At 34.8% G+C, this 20,013-nt stretch overlaps 1 protein-coding gene across 4 annotated transcripts in view; it reads right to left on the bottom strand.

Moving 5' to 3' along the window:
• The window catches only part of LOC127833531 (beta-arrestin-1-like), a 99,046-nt gene that overhangs the window by 8,662 nt on the left and 70,371 nt on the right, over positions 1–20,013 (bottom strand). For all 4 annotated transcript variants that reach the window (XM_052358832.1, XM_052358831.1, XM_052358830.1 and 1 more), the window contains 4 exons: positions 16,178–16,313; positions 10,888–10,972; positions 7,540–7,612; positions 491–637 (listed from right to left, as the gene is read on the bottom strand). In XM_052358832.1, the coding sequence (XP_052214792.1) occupies positions 491–637; positions 7,540–7,612; positions 10,888–10,972; positions 16,178–16,313 (441 nt within the window). The remainder of the gene's footprint in view (positions 1–490; positions 638–7,539; positions 7,613–10,887; positions 10,973–16,177; positions 16,314–20,013) is intronic.

The following is a 20,013-nucleotide window of genomic DNA, read 5'->3' as shown; positions in this document are numbered from 1 at the left end:
ATTCTAAATAAGCTACTTTGCTACAGGTCCCTGCCACTTATGTAGTTCATGATATATTTGTTAATTTTCTCCCAAATTGTATGAGTGGGTATTTATGTCAATCATTTGAAACAATTTATGCAATTTCTTCTTCTTTTTTCATATATTTGGAGAGTTGGGCTTTAAATATGGGCCACTCTCTGGGAAAATGGGCTTCATGCATGTTCAACACGTGCCGTCCCGGATTAGCCAGTGCAGTCCACAATCAGGGAGGACACTTTCCACTTTCATGGAAATCCAAATTAAGCAGATAGCATCTTCCTGATTAGCCTTTGTGTACTGCACAGGCTAATTTGGGACGACACTTTTAGCCGAGCATTTAGCCCCATTTTTCCAAAGCCTGGGACATATTTAGGGTCCACCTTAAGGTGCTTCAAGAAAACGGGGGCCCTTGCCATGTTACTTAAGATTTTCCTAAGAAGAATTATTTATAAGGCCCCAGGCCACTTACATCGTTGAAGATGCCAGGTTGGTATCTTCATGCTTCAGTTTCCCGTCAAGGGCCAGGCCCCGCTTGTCCCGGTTGTTGGACAACAGCGGGGTAAGGTGAAATACTTTGCAAAATCCGGTCTGACTAGGCTGAATGGGGAAACCCTCTCTGTATCAGAAACAGGAAATAATTGAAAACCCGAGCAAACATCCATGACAAATAACAGGGGAAAACGGTATTAAAATTACTCTCATTTGACATTATATCTTGTGAAAATAGTTGATATCATCACAGAGTTAGCAAACCTTTTTTCCAACAGTGTGGTTTACATTTCGTATTTTAATTTTGAATTTGCTTTAGTTTTACATAGCATAACTTACACTAAATTGTCTCCTTACAATACCTCAATAGTCAATACATATATCAATACAAACATTTGTGCAAAATCAACTAATATTCCGAAAGAAATTTTCAATAATTGACTATTTTTGTTTATATACATGCATGTGGATTCAAACAGACAAATCTTGTATCATAATGGGTAACCTTGAGTTATCTAGAAGAAACTTTAGGCAGTTAAGAATTGTCTAATGAAGCTACTTAACAAAATTAATGTCCCAGATTGTTTTAAATAACAATTATTGAGAAAACTTGCCTGAAAACCTAGTTAAAATGTTAAAATCAATGGAATAGGAAGTTCTGTAGCTAGTACAATTAAATAAGTGTCTGCTGAGGCTCCACAACACAATTAAAGACACAGTCAAAGATTTGTATCGTATAATGATTTTTTTCAGCATGCCAAAACAACTTGTGTTTTCCAGTGTAAGTTAATTTTGAATTATAACTGATGCAAGATTTATATTAAAATTTGTGGAAACATTTGGCTTTTTGATGCAGTAGGAATTACGTACCTGAATCCTGGCCTTTAGTTTACAGATACATTTAACACAAGAAAACACACAGAGTAATCAACATAGAAAAATAGTTTAAACTTTGTAATCTGTTGGCTTAAATTAATGTAAATTTGAATATAATTTAGGCTGATCTTAGTACAAATACAATTATATTATTTAATGTTATGAAAGTATATAATATTGATCAACCATTAAATATGAACGTCTCGTGTTTCTTCACAATCATGACAGTTGTAGATGTTAACAATTCAATATAAACAATAATTCAAAGAAAGAATGCATTTTGAAAGCTGCCCATTTCAATTTTATTATAGTATTTTCTTATTTACTTGAATGTTTAGGGGAAAATTCTATGTTACATCTAAAAACAAGGGACAAAATTGTCACAAAACCAGGTTTTTCATTGTGAAAAAAAATCTGATAAAGGGAGACAACTCAAACTGAACTTTTTAAATGAACAAACAAAATTAACACCCTTTGTAAGTTTGTTTTAAAATAAATCTATTTTTAGTCGTGGCGACCTTGACATTGGAGATATTGACGTGATTCTTTTGTGCAACACACCGTCCCATGATGGTGAACAAATGTGCCAAATGATTTTAAAATATCATAATGAATGACATAGTTATAGCCCAGACAAGCTCATTTATGGCTATTTTTTACCTTTGAACTCAAAGTGTGACCTTGACCTTGGAGATATCGAGTAATTATTTCGCCCGACACACCGTCCAATGATGGTGAACAAATGTGCCAAATGATTTTAAAATCTGAAAATGAACGACATAGTTATGGCTCGGACAAGCTCATTTATGGCCAATTTTGACCTTTGAACTCAAAGTGTGACCTTGACCTTGGAGATATAGACGTAATTATTTCGCGCGACACACCGTCCAATGATGGTGAACAAATGTGCCAAATGATTTTAAAATCTGACAATGAACGACATAGTTATGGCCCGGACAAGCTTGTTCCGCCAGCCCGCCAGCCCACCAGCCAGCCCGCCAGCCAGCCAGCCCGCCCGCATTCGCCAATCTAATAACCAGTTTTTTCCTTCGGAAAACCTGGTTAAAAACATTTAAAAAAGAGATTGAACATATTATGTGTGATATTGTTTCATACTTGATTGTTGTTAATATATTCAATATATTGACCGGGAATGCCACCCACACCATAGTGGCAATTTGGTTGCATATTGTATCAATTATAACAATTTTTACTAAAAGTGAAGACCAAAATCTTCAACACATTAAACACTTACTTTATGACTTGCAATTGCCTTAGATAAATATATAGTTTATACTGGACGCCTGTCAGCAACTTGATGAACCCATTGTCAATAATACTTTTAATTATTTTACAAGCTGAACCATGGATATGTTTGCCCTTTGAACTTGCCCTTTGAATAATGAGTGACAGACCTTTGCCATGTGATTCACATACTGTATTGAATGATGAATGATGTTTTGATGGACATCTATTTTATGGTAAAATTTAAACTTTGACCTTCATATGTGACCTTGACCTTCATGGTGGGGAGACAGATTCTACACATGACACATGGTCTTCATGGTTGACATTTGTGGAAAGTTATTTAGAAGTGCATGATGAATACAAAGTAACAGTCCAGACTAGCTGGTTTATGGTCAAATTTAAAGTAATTTTCCTTAAGTTTGAAATTGACCTTTGACATAGGGAGACGTAGGTAAACATGACACATGGTCTTATCATGGCCAACATTAGTGGTAGCATTTGTTTAAAATTACAAATTAAATAAAAAAGTAACAAGCTGTTTAACCACAATATGTGACCTCAGACATATTAGTGTGACCGTATTTTTTTAGATATGGAGACCAGTAAGGCAACATGCTGTTTCATCAAGGTACCGTACATCTACGAATATAATACGCACTTTTTTACCTGCCGATTTTTTCTTCAAGTAGGGGGTGCATATAATATAAGAGTTTAGAGCAGAACACAATTTTTCCTGTGCAAATTTTCAACTTAATCGCTGTAATTTGCTTCGCTGCAGCCATTTTGAACTACACCATTACATCAAAGGGGTGCAACAGGGCTCGCGTTGTCGTTCGTCATTTGCGAAAATATTGAGAATTTGGCTCAATAAAAATCTTATTTGTGAAAATGCGAAAAATCTAGTAAAATTTCATAGAAAACATCCGCCATTAATATCGGACTGGTTTTCTATATTTGTCTCTTTGTTTTAATGAAAGTTTTCGCAATTCGAACAGTAAACGCATACATGCCATACGTCCCGGATTGTCGGGGACAGTCCCGGAAATGAAGAACGTGTCCCGCTGTCCCGGAAATCTGTCAAATGTCCCGGAATTTACAAAATCCATACATACATGTACCTTATCTTAGGCTTAACTGCACCTCGAATCTGTGTATATCTGCAGCGTCTCCATGACAATGCCTACCCGAATAGGCAGACTACGCTACGTGTCAAAATCGATCAATTAACAGGGGTCCTGTTATCATATCGATTGTCTCACGTTCACGGTCAAACCGAAAAGGCGGCATTGTTAAATGTGGTTGTTAATTGACTTTAATCTACTACGTCATTATTTCCCGCTGCATAAGGGCAAAGGATAGTTGTTCACACATCTGAAGTCCAACATCGCTGAGTAAAAAATGAAAAGTAATTTATGGTCGCACGTTTAACTGACAAAGAAGTTGAGTAAAAAAGTAAGCATATAAAAACGTCATCCTCAATAGGTTTATTATTGTCTTGTTCTAAACCCCCTGTACATAACGTTAAAAATAATAATGTCTTGTTGTATTTGTTTTATTGTGATTGGTTGTATGTATTGTGAATTGATTTGAGTTGACGATCTAACGGTACTGTATTGTATTTTTTATTATATAAATGTTATAAATGAATAAAGGCGTATCAACAACTACGCGTTACACACTGGTCTTAATAACAATAACGCAGTGACGTCACCAACTATGTTTAGAACGTTTACACTGAAAACACGTAGCTTGTATCTAGTAACAGAAGTAGTAATGTTTAATTTGACGTTAATAGATCAAGTGTATTTGGGATAGGCTTTCGAACTTTTGCAATTAACGCTGCAAAACAAAAAAAAACGTACCAAAAATGCATATGTTTATAAATATCGCTACATTTTATACATGTCCCGGAAAATCGGCAAAAGTCCCGGACAATTTAACTCAATGTCCCGGAATTGGTCTGAAAAATTATGGCATGTATGGTAAACGAAACCCGGTCTGTACCCGATTATGAGACATCGCTTGACCTTATTGTTATTGAAGTGCGCCTGGAAGCTGGCCAATCAACATTGAGCTCGCTTACACATGAAATGAGAACGGGAGGAGCTATCAGATAATATTGGGTCATTCATGCGCAGACACTGTATACTTTGAATACACAGTTAATATCGTCGTCTGTCTACAAAATAGCGACTGGACGCTAAGTCGTATAAAGAGATTAGCAAATGAAAAACAACAACTGACAATACCCTTAAATAAATATTTCTTGGCTGACCACTATTTATCTTTCTACCGCATATTTACCATATCTGAAGTAAAGAGTGGTAATTAAATAATTAGTTTTATGATGCTAATAGAGTCTACCGGTGTTACACCTGTCTGCCGATTGCCGAATTAAATTAAAAGGTGACAATAAATTAATTTGTTTTTTACTCCCAAACTAGCCTTAATGACGGCAGCGTATTTTAATTTAAGAGATCATGAAAAACACGAGCGGTTTAATTGTATTTTAAGTTATATTAAAGTATCGAGTTTGTAAAACTTCAGAAAAGTAATTCATCTAGACAACTATAAAAACGGAAGTAACCATTTTGTCTTTTTATAACTTTATTATTATTTTAATCATTTTCGTCCCGAATATTGTCAAATTGAATTAAATGTGAAAACAAAAAACAGCGTCTCTGCTTCTTTCTTTTGTTATTGATACTGCTTGACCCTGATGTCAGCAAAGGGCCAGTGTGTTATCAGTAACAATCAATGGTAATATAAACAATAGACAGAGATATTTATTATGCAACTGTCATAACAACATTACTATAACAAATCCCGATCAATATACCGGGGTATTACTGTGAAACAGATAGTTGACAACACCAAATTGATTTGCTATTTTCATAACACAAAAATATATTGACACATATTTTCAGATATGGCCGATTTCGGACACTGATTTTTTTAGTGCGTATTTTACTCGGATTTTCAATTTTTACCAATAAATTTTGACCAAACTCGGGGGTGCGTACATGTATTATGCACGAGGGCGTATTATATTCGTGGATTTACGGTAAATAGCATTAAGAGTGACAAAGGGTCCAGACAAGCTGGTTTATGGCCTAAAGTGACTTGTCACCTCTAAGTGAAACCTTGTATTTTGAGGCAGGGAGAAGGGTGTTAAACGGGACATGCTGCACCTTCATGGTGGTCATTTGTAGTAAGTCATTATAAAATTGCATGATGAATAAAAAAATTACAGTCAGAAAAATCTGTTTTATTGCCAGATTTGACCTTTGATCTCTGAGTGTAACATTGACCTTTGACATACTGTGACCAGTGTTCCATGCAACATGTTGACTCATGATGGTGAAAGTTTGTGGTGAGCAGTGTTATGACCAAATCAAAATTGTATTCTTTAAGATTGACCTTGACATTTGAGGTAGGGAGACATATTAACACGTGACATGACCTCTCTTAGTAGACATTTGAGTTAACTTATTTTTAAATTGCATGCAGCATGCAAAAGTTACAATACTGAAAAGCTGTTTATGGCCAAATTTGACTTTTGGTTTAAACATTTTTATTTATTCCAAAATGTGTTTACAAAATAAGTTTCAAACATCTTAATTGTATAAAGGATGGAAATTTGACTTACATTGACCTTGACCTTTGAGGTAGGGACCCTGGTGCTACACGCGACACGTCGTCTCATGATGGTGAACATTTGTGGCAATTGATTTTACAATTTCACAATTAATGACACAGTTATAGTTTTAACAAGCTCGGATGCAAACACCCACACAAGTAGGTAAGAAACAAGAGCTGTCAGAGGACAGCGCGCTCGACTATTCGAGTGCTTGACAGTATAACATAAGCCATCATGGGGAAATTGTTCATATGCAATAATTTATTAGACGATCTTTCAAAAATAAAAAAAGGAAAAAAAAAAAAAAAAATTGGGGGGGGGGGGGGGGGGGGGGGTTGAGAGGGGGTATAATGTGGGGTGTGGTCATTTATTAGACGATCTTTCAAAAATAATAAAGGAAAAAATTAATTTTTTTTTTTTGAGGGGGGGGGGGGGGGGGGGGGCTGAGTGGGGGGTTATAATGTGGGGTGGGGTAATTTATTAGATGTTTAAAAAAAAAATTGGGGGGGGGGTAGGGGTGGGGAGGGGTGAAATGGGGGTATAATGTGGGGTGTGGTAATTTGTTAGATGATGTTTAAAAAAAAATGGGGGGGAGGTTGGGGGGGGGGGGAGGGATTCTGGGTAGGGGCGTGGGCTATTGTTTGGGTGGAATCCATTGTGGTATTCAGGTAAGTGTTGTTTTGTCAAAGTAATAATAAAATGTGATCATAAATAAAGAAGTTATGGCAATATGACAAAATGCTTGATAGAGTTGTCTGCTCTTATTTATAGGTTGGGGTGATGTTGGTAAACAAGTATGCAAAATATGAAAGCAATATGTCAAGGGACAATGAAAATAAATGGGGTAGTACGAAAACTTTAACATTTGCTGCATATTCTAACTGGAAAAGGGGCCATAATTATGACAAAATGCTTGATAGAGTTGTCTGCTCTTGTTTATAGGTTGGGGTCATGTTGGTAAACAAGTATGCAAAATATGACAGCAATATGTCAAGGGACAATGAAAATAATTGGGGTAGTACGCAAACTTTAACATTTGCACGCTAACGGAACGGCACGGAAACGCCGAAGCCGGGGTGAGTAGGATAGCTCCACTATATATATATTTCATATATAATAGTCGAGCTAAAAAGTAGAGGAAAATGGGCAGCTTTGTAAACATGACTTAAGACATAAACGTGATAACTTGCATGTTATTTCAACAACACATAACACTGTGGTCCACTATAGTAATATTTATATCATAAAAATAAAAATAAACTTACTCGCTTTCTAAATCTGCTACTGTGCATTTGTACTGGGCAGTCGAAAACAAACAAATATCGGCAAACTGTCTCACTGTGAGGGGGATAGAAATACATTGCAGGTTGGTTACAGTAGAACAATATAACACTCATGTGGTTTCAATAATCAAACAAAGTACTGTAGGGAAAGATCTACTATCTGAAAGGGTTCAGAATGCTGCTAAAATGGGGCAAACTATAAAGCCTAACAAATTTGATGATTTCTTAGACAATCACTTATAGAGATTTGTTTGAATTCTTTAGCTGTTACCAAATAAATACTACATCCCTTAATACATTTTCTTTAAATGCATGCAATGATCCCCGAAAATGAAACTTACACATGGAAATTTCATTCCCCTATAAGTTACTTCGGGCAAATATTATCACAAAATTTGGTTTTCAAATGCTATTTTTTCCCCATATTTGAAGGCTTAGACAGCTCTCCCTTTAAATAACCTGTCTTGCATTTCAGGTTTTAAACCTTTTTTTTCCTTTTTCATGGAAAATTTGCTAAATTATAATACATTTATAAAATGTTCTAACGTTTTGCATAGACGAGTTCGGAGGGGAAAAAAAAGAGCATGTTCAAGCACTGTTCTCTAGATCTTTCCCTAAATACTGAGTGCACTTGTGATAAATTAGGGTTATAAATGTAGCAAAATATTTCTGAATTATACCTTCAAGTAATGGATACTTTCGAATACTGTTTGGAATGTAATTTTTAAAAGATAAAAATAATAATAAAATAAAACAATTATAACGATAATCATATAATAATAATAATAATAGCAGTAGTAATAATACTAACAATAATTACTACAACAATGTATTGAATGAGCTTAAATGGGAAATATGTACACACTTAAATAACTACCAACTTAACCCTTTCAGTGCGGGAACCGAATTTTGAAGGCCTTTGAAAACAGTTTGGATCCAGACGAGACGCCACAGGATCCAAACTGTTTGCTATTCTGACAATATTCTTTGAAAAAAAATCAAAGAAAATGCTAATTTTAGAAATTCAGCAGACAACATTTTAGCAGACGACAAATTTCCCAGCATGCAAAGGGTTAACCAAATATCATATATATCGTTTACATGTATGATATAATAAACAACATGGATCATATTAGCTGTCAAAATGTGCAGGCGTCATACTATATTTCTGTGCTGCAAATACAACTATAACATACCGGTTAACATAATATTCTTTTACAATCGATTGCCATACATTTGTCTAATATCAACTAACTGCTATGTTTGGAAGAGGAGTTTCTATTGTTTCAACAGTAATGTGATGCCCAACATCCATGCCCCTAATATCCAAATTATATACCCCACATATCTGCCTTAAACTGAACTATAATTAAAACCATGTTTTGCCATTGATACGTCATCAGTGAGATATATTGAGAGAAAAAGATCTTTTTTTGAAACTAGAGAACTGAAGCCGAGTTATGAGAAGATTATACAGTCCCAAATGAACTATTTGAGAATTTCATCTAAATTAGTCGATATCACTGACGTCAAATCAGACTTTTGAACCTGAGAAGCTTATGAACATTACAAAACACAAACTTGTGTTACTGTGTCACTAAAGGAAGTAATACCAAGTCTATTTTGAGGGCTGTGCATGGAACTATTGAATTTTTAGTTTATCTTTAATAGAAACAGGATTGTCATTTATCAATTAGTTGCACTGGCATGTTCCTTCACTATACAAAAACCTCAAGAGACTTCAAGGATCTATAGATCCTTGAAGTCTCTTGAGGTTTTTGTATAGTACATGCTGCAATAACTATTTTGCTTCTATTGGTCTTTAGTGATCTTATAAAGCTTTTGAAAAAGGTTTGATTGAAAAAAAATATTTTTTAAGCAAAAACACTGAAGCACTTTTTTTAGATTGAAGGGAAACTGTTGTATATACAGAACATTTCATTCACAGATACAACAGTCCAATTTACATTCACTATAAAACAAGAGCACCGCATAGCGGGTGCCAACGCTTGGCTGCGGGTGCAGCTTTAATTTTTATTTTATTTTTAGAAGTCACAGTGACAATTTGACCTTTGACCTAGTGACCCAAACATGGGTGTGGCGTGTAGAACTTCCCAAGGTGCAGCTACATATGAAGTGTTTGTAGGTTGAAGCAATATGATTTTAGAGCCAATATTAAGGTTTTAGCACGACGCGAACGACAAACGAGCTGGCTATGACAATACCTCAGGTTTTCTCCCAAAACAGCCGAGCTAAAAATACAGACACATGAATCTTTATTTAACCAATGGACATAAGATAATGTAGAATGTTTCATTCAGCAGATGACCACATGAATACCTTTTTTTCATCAATTTTATATCTTAGTATGAATTTTTAATATTAAACCAATGGGAATCAAATGTTCAGATGTTACAAGCATTCTAATTGGTCTACAGGCCCCTTTTGTATAAAATATTGAGATTGAGAAAAAGCCCACGCCTATCAAAAATCTTATCATAAAGTCAAATATATGGATGAATTTGTGTAGCCTAAAAATTCATGTTTCTGAAAAATAAGTTCCTAAAATGATGAACAAAGATGATGATAAAGATACCAAGAATTGAACAGAACTACAGTAATCATAGATGCTCAAATGAAGAAGTTATGCATCTCGCAAAAAGCATCATGAGATATATTTGTCATAAGATGCTTATTAATACAATGTCCAAGTGTTAGTAATTGGACAGCAATGTCTTGTTAGTGTTCATACACTGAAACAATTTCTATGGTAGATGGCTTGATTGTAAACTTCTTAAGCTAGAAAAATCCCCCTTAATTTGTTTAGCAATAGAGAACTGTTGAAACCTAACTACTCCTCTTCGGCAACGAGCACAGGAATTAATTGTTTCTTACGTTGTCTCTAATGAGCACACTTCAAGCTCCGAAATATTCGTCTCGTGCAAATTTATCTTTTGCACCTGATGGACTGAGGGTCAATATTCAATTAATTGAGTTAATCCATGGACTCTTGCTTCAAGTCTGTATGTGTTTTATAAACTAGTCTTTTTTTCAGACTTATACTTTATTCACAATAATTTCTACTAACTTTTAAATCACTGTTACAACAAATGGAAAATGTTTGAAGGTTCTTCAGAGACTTTTTGTCACACAATCAGATTTTTATTTAGTGAAAAGTATTCTTTTAAATAAACAACTACAAAACGGCACTGACACAGATGTCTCCAATTAATTTTTTTTTTTTTAAACATATGAGAATTGTTTACAAATAATGTTTCGCATCAATATGTATACAAATATTGTCCAGATCTGTTTATGGCATACATTTACCTGATAGCTTTACTTTCTTCACTGTCTTTGATGTATTGTTATCAACTAGCACATTCACGGCTATACTTTCGCCATGGTAGTATTTCTGAAAAAAGAAAACATCTATGTTATGTTTGCAACATGCACCATTATTATTGTCACTTTGATAAATCATCACCATCATCAATAGCAGCAGCGACAATGTTCAAACATGAGACGCCAACGATAATTTTCATACAAATGAGACCATAAAATGTGCCTGCTGATAGTTTTGATACAGAACATTCATCCACATTTTTTATTTTTCAAATTTTAACATCCTCTATTTGCCACATTTACCTGTTTACTTCATGTTATACTTTTTACATGGAACAATTTGTGATCCATAGGGTAACATGCATTTTGAATTAAATCACAATAATTTAACTGTTTTACAATAGGCACATTTCCCTGGTGACATATCTATTTTCTCTGCAGGCAGATCTTCTATTTTCCAACATATTCACACTGCATTTCAACAGATCTAAAACCTAAACCAATGTGGTTTTTAAACTTTAAATTGCATGCAAAAATCAATGTTCAAGTTCTAGCAACCAAAAATGTAATTCTTTGATTGAACAAATTATTCCAAATATAATTTCCAATACATTTTGGTTGATAGTCATAATCAGCTTTGACATCAAATAGTAAACATTCCCATCAACTGAATGAAAACCATTGGAATAAACACACGAGTCTCTCTAGGAAAACATTCCCATCAACTGAATGAAAACCATTGGAATAAATACACGAGTCTCTCTAGGAAAACATTCCCATCAACTGAATGAAAACCATTGGAATAAACACACGAGTCTCTCTAGGAAAACATTCCCATCAACTGAATGAAAACCATTGGAATAAACACACGAGTCTCTCTAGGAAAACATTCCCATCAACTGAATGAAAACCATTGGAATAAACACACGAGTCTCTCTAGGAAAACATTCCCATCAACTGAATGAAAACCATTGGAATAAATACACGAGTCTCTCTAGGAAAACATTCCCATCAACTGAATGAAAACCATTGGAATAAACACACGAGTCTCTCTAGGAAAACATTCCCATCAACTGAATGAAAACCATTGGAATAAACACACGAGTCTCTCTAGGAAAACATTCCCATCAACTGAATGAAAACCATTGGAATAAATACACGAGTCTCTCTAGGAAAACATTCCCATCAACTGAATGAAAACCATTGGAATAAATACACGAGTCTCTCTAGGAAAACATTCCCATCAACTGAATGAAAACCATTGGAATAAATACACGAGTCTCTCTAGGAAAACATTCCCATCAACTGAATGAAAACCATTGGAATAAACACACGAGTCTCTCTAGGAAAACATTCCCATCAACTGAATGAAAACCATTGGAATAAATACACGAGTCTCTCTAGGAAAACATTCCCATCAACTGAATGAAAACCATTGGAATAAACACACGAGTCTCTCTAGGAAAACATTCCCATCAACTGAATGAAAACCATTGGAATAAATACACGAGTCTCTCTAGGAAAACATTCCAATCAACTGAATGAAAACCATTGGAATAAATACACGAGTCTCTCTAGCAAAAACAGGGTTTAATGCATATGTGCGTTAACCCTTTGCATGCTGGGAAATTTGTCTTCTGCTAAAATGTCGTCTGCTGAATGTCTAAAATTAACATTTTCTTCGATTTTTTTTTAAAGAATACTATCACAATAGCAAACAGTTTGGATCCTGATGAGACACCACGTTCTGTGGCGTCTCATCTGGATCCAAACTGTTTGCAAAGGCCTTTAAAATTCGGTTCCAGCGCTTAAAGGGTTAAGTGTTATCCCAGTCTATACAGGCTAATCAGGAATGACACTTTCCGCCTGATCTGGATTTTCGTCCCTGATTAGCCTGTGGGGACTGCACATGCTTATATGGGACGACACTTAATTCACATTCATTAGACCCCATTTTCAAATTCTCAGCTAATATTTAGTTTGGTGAAGATTGAAAGAACTGTGCTGGACTAACTCCATCAAGTTTGGCTGAGACTGAATGCAAAAGCACAGGACTGATGAATTCAGAATCAAATGAACAACTCATTTTATACTAATCATGGGCTATAACTCAAACAATCATTTACGGATTTTAGGTGGGAATACCTTACATTCCAGTTAAGATCTAGAATATTTAACATCACAAATTTAATTTGAGTACTGAAGCTCCACCTTTGTGTTTCTTATACAACAAGAATATAGCATATCACAGTTAAGCCTTTGCATGCTGGGAAATTTGTCATCTGCTAAAATGTCGTCTGCTGAATTTCTAAAATCATCATTTTCTTCACTTTTTTTCAAAGAACACTATCAGAATAGCAAACAGTTTGGATCCTGATGAGACGCCACGTTCTGTGGCGTCTCATCTGGATCCAAACTGTTTGCAAAGGCCTTCAAAATCCGGTTCCAGCGCTCAAAGGGTTAAGCCTTTCCCCATAAGATGCAAGAGAAAATGGCTACATGCAACCAGCATAAAACCAGAACAGCCTGCGAGCAACTCACAGTCTGTTCAGGTTTTATGCTGTTTGCTGCTCATCAGTATTTTAAGTACAGAAATGAAAGCTTGATTCTAGTAAAGAAGATCTTAAATTTAATTAGATTTTCTAAGGGACTACAACTGTAACAAAGTATGTTCCTAAAGGGTAAAGAGTCAATCAGATTTCAGCTATCAACCATTCTCATCAACATCAATCAAGGACACACCCATAATCCAGTTCCACTTACAATCCCTGAAATGTCACATACCATGATATGCCTTATGCATGCTAGACCTCAAAGATCTTAAAGGGAAATATGTCAATCGATTTACGAAGCATCGCCTTAATAGTATTAAGTTTACCTTACATTTTGATTTTAATATCGTTTTCTTTTTCTTCATGAATGCTGCAGTAGTCAAATCAGTACAAATGTATTGATCAATGGGTCAGAAATATTGATAAGAATCAATTAACCAAGAAACACACAAAATCTTATAAACTGCAGACATTCACTTTCAACTTTCATTATGTAAAAGGCTTCTAAAAGAGGTGATGTTTATGGTCAATTAATGAGCTACATGTTATCACATTTTGTAGGAAAAAATTTAATACAATATTGTTGTATAACAAGTAACTAATATCCCCCATGATACCTCATATTTAAACTGTAAAAAGTTGGAACAATTGTGATACAGTAAGTTATAAAAAGGGCACAACTTTAACAAATTTTAATGTAGGATAGTACAAACTGCAAATGAAAAACTTCATTATTTCAAATGAATTAACATGTGTGCGAAGTTTAATGCTTATGTCTAAAGGCAGGACAGACAGTTCCTCCTAGTTTTCCAGTAACCACCCCCACCCTTGTTGTGGGGATAACAAACTGCACACCTTTGAAGTTTTACACAACATAAACACGCAAGTCCCCCAACATTTTTCACAATTATTTATCATTATGAAATGAATCAGTGAACACATAAAAAATCTATACATCGTGTTCATTCAGTCATTGAAAGCCCATCAATGACAATGAATGATAAATGTCTAGATCACACGAAGATGTGCTGATATGCTGACAAGTCTTTTCAATGACGGTTTGATTCCAGTTAGATATTTGTTGTTTGTTTTGCATTAAATTTTGATTTCAGGCTGTGTAATTAGTCAGCCTGTCAGACATTGTAACTTTAACACAGGATGTTATGCCATATAACACCCCCATGTTGCAAAAAGGTACCATGTGACATTGAAATTAAACCAATGGGGAAGTAAGATTAGGCTTTAAGGACCGGAAGGTAATAGTTTTGTGGGAGCTTACTTTTGATGTCCCCCTCAGACACCAAGCACTGGTTCTACCCAAGAAATGGACTCGAGAGCGGCTCAATAAGCCTTGGGTCTTCATGAAATCAAATTCAAATAAATAGGTTAAACTAAATAAGGTTTCTCTCCTGCAGGTGAAACTGAAGATTCCCTGTGATTATACATTTATTGTACAAAGCAACAATTTATATTTTATATTTTAAAACATAATCTTTAAGATTTTTATGGCAGCGGAAACTGCTTTCAGCCACTCAATGTCAAACATGGTCATCATAACAGGCCTGCATTCCTTATACATGACTTCCAATCTCCTATTGATCAGCAGTCAACCATCAGCCTTGCTTCCGACTGTGTTCTGGCTACATAAACTGATTGCCAGCTAACTGCTTAATTAATTAGCAGGAAAGGCAAATTGCGTGTCACACGGTTTAAAACTGAAAAGACGTTCTAATTTTCTGAGTATTATTAGGTGCGGACACGTTCAATTCTTATACCAGATTTATTCCAGATAAATGAGGACATGGCATGCAATGCTTCATGACGAAGACAAATCACTTTCTCTGTAGGACATTTGTACTTGACTATTGAGAATTACCTTAGAAAGGAATTGCATGATGCATCTGACCTTTTGACATTTTTAATTATAATGAGTCTGGGGCAGTCTTTGAAATTACATGACTCAGTGTATAGTGTTCAGACTTCTACATGACTCAGTGTATAGTGTTCAGACTTCTACACATGACTCAGTGTATAGTGTTCAGACTTCTACATGACTCAGTGTATAGTGTTCAGACTTCTACATGACTCAGTGTATAGTGTTCAGACTTCTACACATGACTCAGTGTATAGTGTTCAGACTTCTACATGACTCAGTGTATAGTGTTCAGACTTCTGCATGACTCAGTGTATAGTGTTCAGACTTCTACATGACTCAGTGTATAGTGTTCAGACTTCTACATGACTCAGTGTATAGTGTTCAGACTTCTACATGACTCAGTGTATAGTGTTCAGACTTCTACATGACTCAGTGTATAGTGTTCAGACTTCTGCATGACTCAGTGTATAGTGTTCAGACTTCTGCATGACTCAGTGTATAGTATTCAGACTTCTACATGTGGTGACCATGGTACAATAAAAAAATATATCACGCATAAGACAGTATTCTTGTCTAAATTTCATAACATAGTTTTTGTTCTCCACAAATACAATTATTGAACAAACACAATATAATTCATTAATTGATACTTATCATTGCTTAAAAACAGATTATAAAACAGATGGTCATAATTCAAAAATATTGTATTTGACCATGTACATTTTTACCCTAAAATTGAATCATGTAAAAGTGGTGTGTTACATAGAACTGACCGTCATAAACAGCTGCTCAAATTGTTTTAAGTTGTTTTTAACTCTAATCAATCACTATGTGTAACCATGGTAACCTCTTTGTCCAAGGACGCCTCCAGCTTGATATTTCCCGGGCTGATCATGAAATCTTTTGACGTCTCCGCGCTAGGCTGGGGCGCAGGCTCCTCTGGTGCGTAGGTAAGCTTTCTGATGGCCAGGCGAACAGAGTTCCTGAAAATATAAGCAGTTACCATAGCAACAAAAAAGTCACAGAATGTTATCAGTTAGTTTATTGAAACCTCCTTCTGTAATTGATAAAAAAAGTTTTTCTATGTTGAGACTTGATTATTCTTCATCTTACGTGATTTCCATTGTGTGTTTCTTATTGTACAATATCTTACTTAAAATACTTTGATATAACCTATAAAGATTAATAGAAAGTGAATGGAAAGACTATTGGTCCTTCTATCTGGATAACATTTGTCCTTTACTACCTGAATTAAAAACAAGATGTGTTTGTGAAACACAATGTCCCCCTATATGATGTTTGACCTTGAAGGATGACCTTGACCCCTAAATGATGTTTGACCTTGAAGGATGACCTTGACCTTGACCCTTCACCACTCAAAATGTGTAGCTCCATGAGGTACACATGCATTTCAAATATAAAATTGCTAGCTTCAATATTGCAGAAGTGACATTACATGAGCAATTTGGACCCATATATTTGACCTTGAAGGATGACCTTGACCTTGACCTTTCACCACTCAAAATGTGCAGCTCCATAAGATACACATGCATGTCAAATATCAAGTTGCTATCTTCAATATTGCAGAAGTATTCATAAAATAAGCAATTTGGGCCACATATATTTGACCTCTGACCTTGAAGGATGACCTTGACCTTGACCTTTCACCACTCTAAATGTGCAGCTCCATGAGATACACATGCATGCCAAATATCAAGTTGCTATCTTCAATATTGCAAAAGTACTCATAAAATGAGCGATTTTGGCCACATATATTTGACATCTGACCTTGAAGGATGACCTTGACCTTGACCTTTCACCACTCAAAATGTGAAGCTCCTTGAGATACACATGCATGCCAAATATCAAGTTGCTATCTTGAATATTGAAATACTGCAAAAGTGTACATTAAATGAGCGATTTTGACCCATATATTTGACCTTTGACCTTGAAGGATGACCTTGACCTTTCACCACTCAAAATGTGCAGCTCCATGAGATACATATGCATGCCAAATATCAAGTTGCTATCTTCAATATTGCAAAAGTTATTGCAAATGTTAAAGTTGGCGCAAACCAACCAACCAACCAACCAACCAACCAACAGACCAACAGACCAACCAACAGACAGGGCAAAAACAATATGTCCCCCACTACTATAGTGGGGGACATAAAAACTAATTACATTTTTTTAAAGACAAATCTCCCAGCTTACAAACCAGATTTTAAGCTTCAGCTACCTAACAATATAAACAAGTAACATTCTGCAGAATTTTGGAATTAATAATTCATATTATCTATGATTTAAATTGACTGTTTATAAATGACTGTATAATATGGTTTCACCAAAATATTCCCCAGTTTTGCATATGTTTATATTTTACAAATCTGTTATTAAAACACATTACAATTTCACAATTTTGAGAAAACAAACAAAATAATGTTCACACAATATTCCTTGACCTTCCATACAATTACATGTGCATCTACCAATGGTAGTTTCATGGAAATAATATGGCTTAATATGGCATGTGATTTTAAAAGGATTTTAAATGGGTCAGGTTTGCTTATAAAAGCAGAGGAGTGGATTTTTTTCTTTAAAAGCTAGATCACTTGATACACATCTATTTATCAACAACTTTGTACTGGTTGTCATTAGCATTGAATAAAAGGTAACAAGTACAAAAGAACAAGAGCACCGCATAGCACGAGCCAACGATGGGTTGTGGGTGCAGTTTTGAATAAATGAAAGCTTGTCAGAAGAAAAGCACTTTGATTTTAGAGCCTATGTTAAAGTTTTATATAAGAGGTCACATCGACCTTAACCTTTGACCTATTGACCCAAAAATGGGTGTGGCATGTAGAACTGATGAAGTTGCATCTACATATGAAGTTTCAAAAATGTAGGTGGAAGCTATTTGATTTTAGAGCCCATGTTAAAGTTTTATATTAGAGGTCACAGTGACCTTGACCTTTAACCTAGTGACCTAAAAATGTGTGTGGCATGTAGAACTTATCAAGGTGAATCTACATATTAAGTTTCAAAGTTGTAGGTGGAAGCACTTTGATTTTAGAGCCTAGGTTAAAGTTTTATATTTGAGGTAACAGTGACCTTGACCTTTGACCTAGAGACCCAAAAATGGGTGTGGCGTGTAGAACTCATCAAGGTGCAGCAACATATTAAGTTTACAAGTTGTAGGTGGAAGCACTTTGATTTTAGAGCCATTGTTAAGGTTTTAGCACGACGCGGACGGCGGACAAGCTGGCTATGACAATACCTCGGGTTTTCTTTGAAAACAACCGAGCTAAAAAGTGGGTAAATCAGGAATTTGAGTTTTTTGAATGAGTCTAACAAATGAACCGACAGGTCGATTGCTTTAATCTTCCAGGCAGCTGTAGATGCTGCAGGGCCTAACATTATTATTTTAGATTGCCTAAAACTTTTAATCAAATTTGTGTGCATTATCAGTTTAAACACTGGTAATACATCTTAATTCAACAGTTTAAATAATACATCTTATTTTAACAGTTTAAATAATACATCTTAATTTAACAGTTTAAATAATGCAAGTTAATTTTACAGTTTAAATAATACATGATAATTTAACACAACTCGTGCTTAAACAATGCAATTATCAAATAATCACCATGCAGAACTCTTTAACTTTCCTTCAAGGAGTATTTTTTTATAGGTCAAGGAAATCAGATTTTCACCAGTGAAGAAGGATTTGAAGCTTACTGTCAGCGTAAATATTAAAGTTTGCATGACTTGAAACATGAAAGAGCAGGCAATATCCTGAAAAAACGGCATTTCATTTATGATTGTCTTCAGAAAATACAATCATGTTAAGATTTATGTTTTAATTACTTTTTGCTGCATAAAAAGATTTAAAATTCAGAGAACTAATAACTGTCAACAAGAACAAAAATATTTACATGGACTAATTGGGATCTTGAAAAGCATGAAGCAGCACAAGCATGAATGGACACACGAGGGATAACAGCATAAACAATTATTTCAAACACCTGATTTAGATTTATATTATAGATTTATTTTAAGTTCAATTTTACCAATTTAATGATTCAGTTTGAAATAATCAACAAACATTTTATTGAAAACAATCTTCCGGAATTTATCTTTAACCCTTTCCCACTCAGAGGCAAAGTGAAAATGGCTATGTGCAAACACCATAAAACCAGAACAGCCGGCGAGTAACTCGCAGTCTGTTAAGGTTTTATGCTGTTTGCTGTTCATCAGTGTTTTGTTCCTTACATTGAACTTTGTAGTTTCATTACTTTAATGGTTTTAAATTGGAATGTGTCAACTTAAAAAAATGGCCCCATACCAATAGAACACAATAGAACATAGCTGAAAATATATAGGACTAAGACATGGTATAACATCCTTGATTTTCAAAAACTGACGATGCATTAGAGAAATGTTTGTAACTATTTTTTTTAATTGAGAAAAAAAAATCAGTGAAAACTTGATTTGCTGAAGCAGCTGATAATTTGGACTTTTTGGATACAAACTTTTAATGTAATTTTGAATTATATTAATCTAAAACATATATATAATTATCTTGTATCATTTTAAACATAACAACTTATGTAGTCCTTCATCAACATCATCGTCATATAATAATTACATACAGTAATGTGTAATTATTTAATGCACGTCTTT

This window comes from Dreissena polymorpha, chromosome 6 (assembly GCF_020536995.1).
Source record: "Dreissena polymorpha isolate Duluth1 chromosome 6, UMN_Dpol_1.0, whole genome shotgun sequence".
NCBI classification, from domain to species: domain Eukaryota; kingdom Metazoa; phylum Mollusca; class Bivalvia; order Myida; family Dreissenidae; genus Dreissena; species Dreissena polymorpha.
The sequence above is the reverse complement of the archived record's forward strand: the minus strand, read 5'-3'. Positions and strand labels throughout refer to the sequence as shown.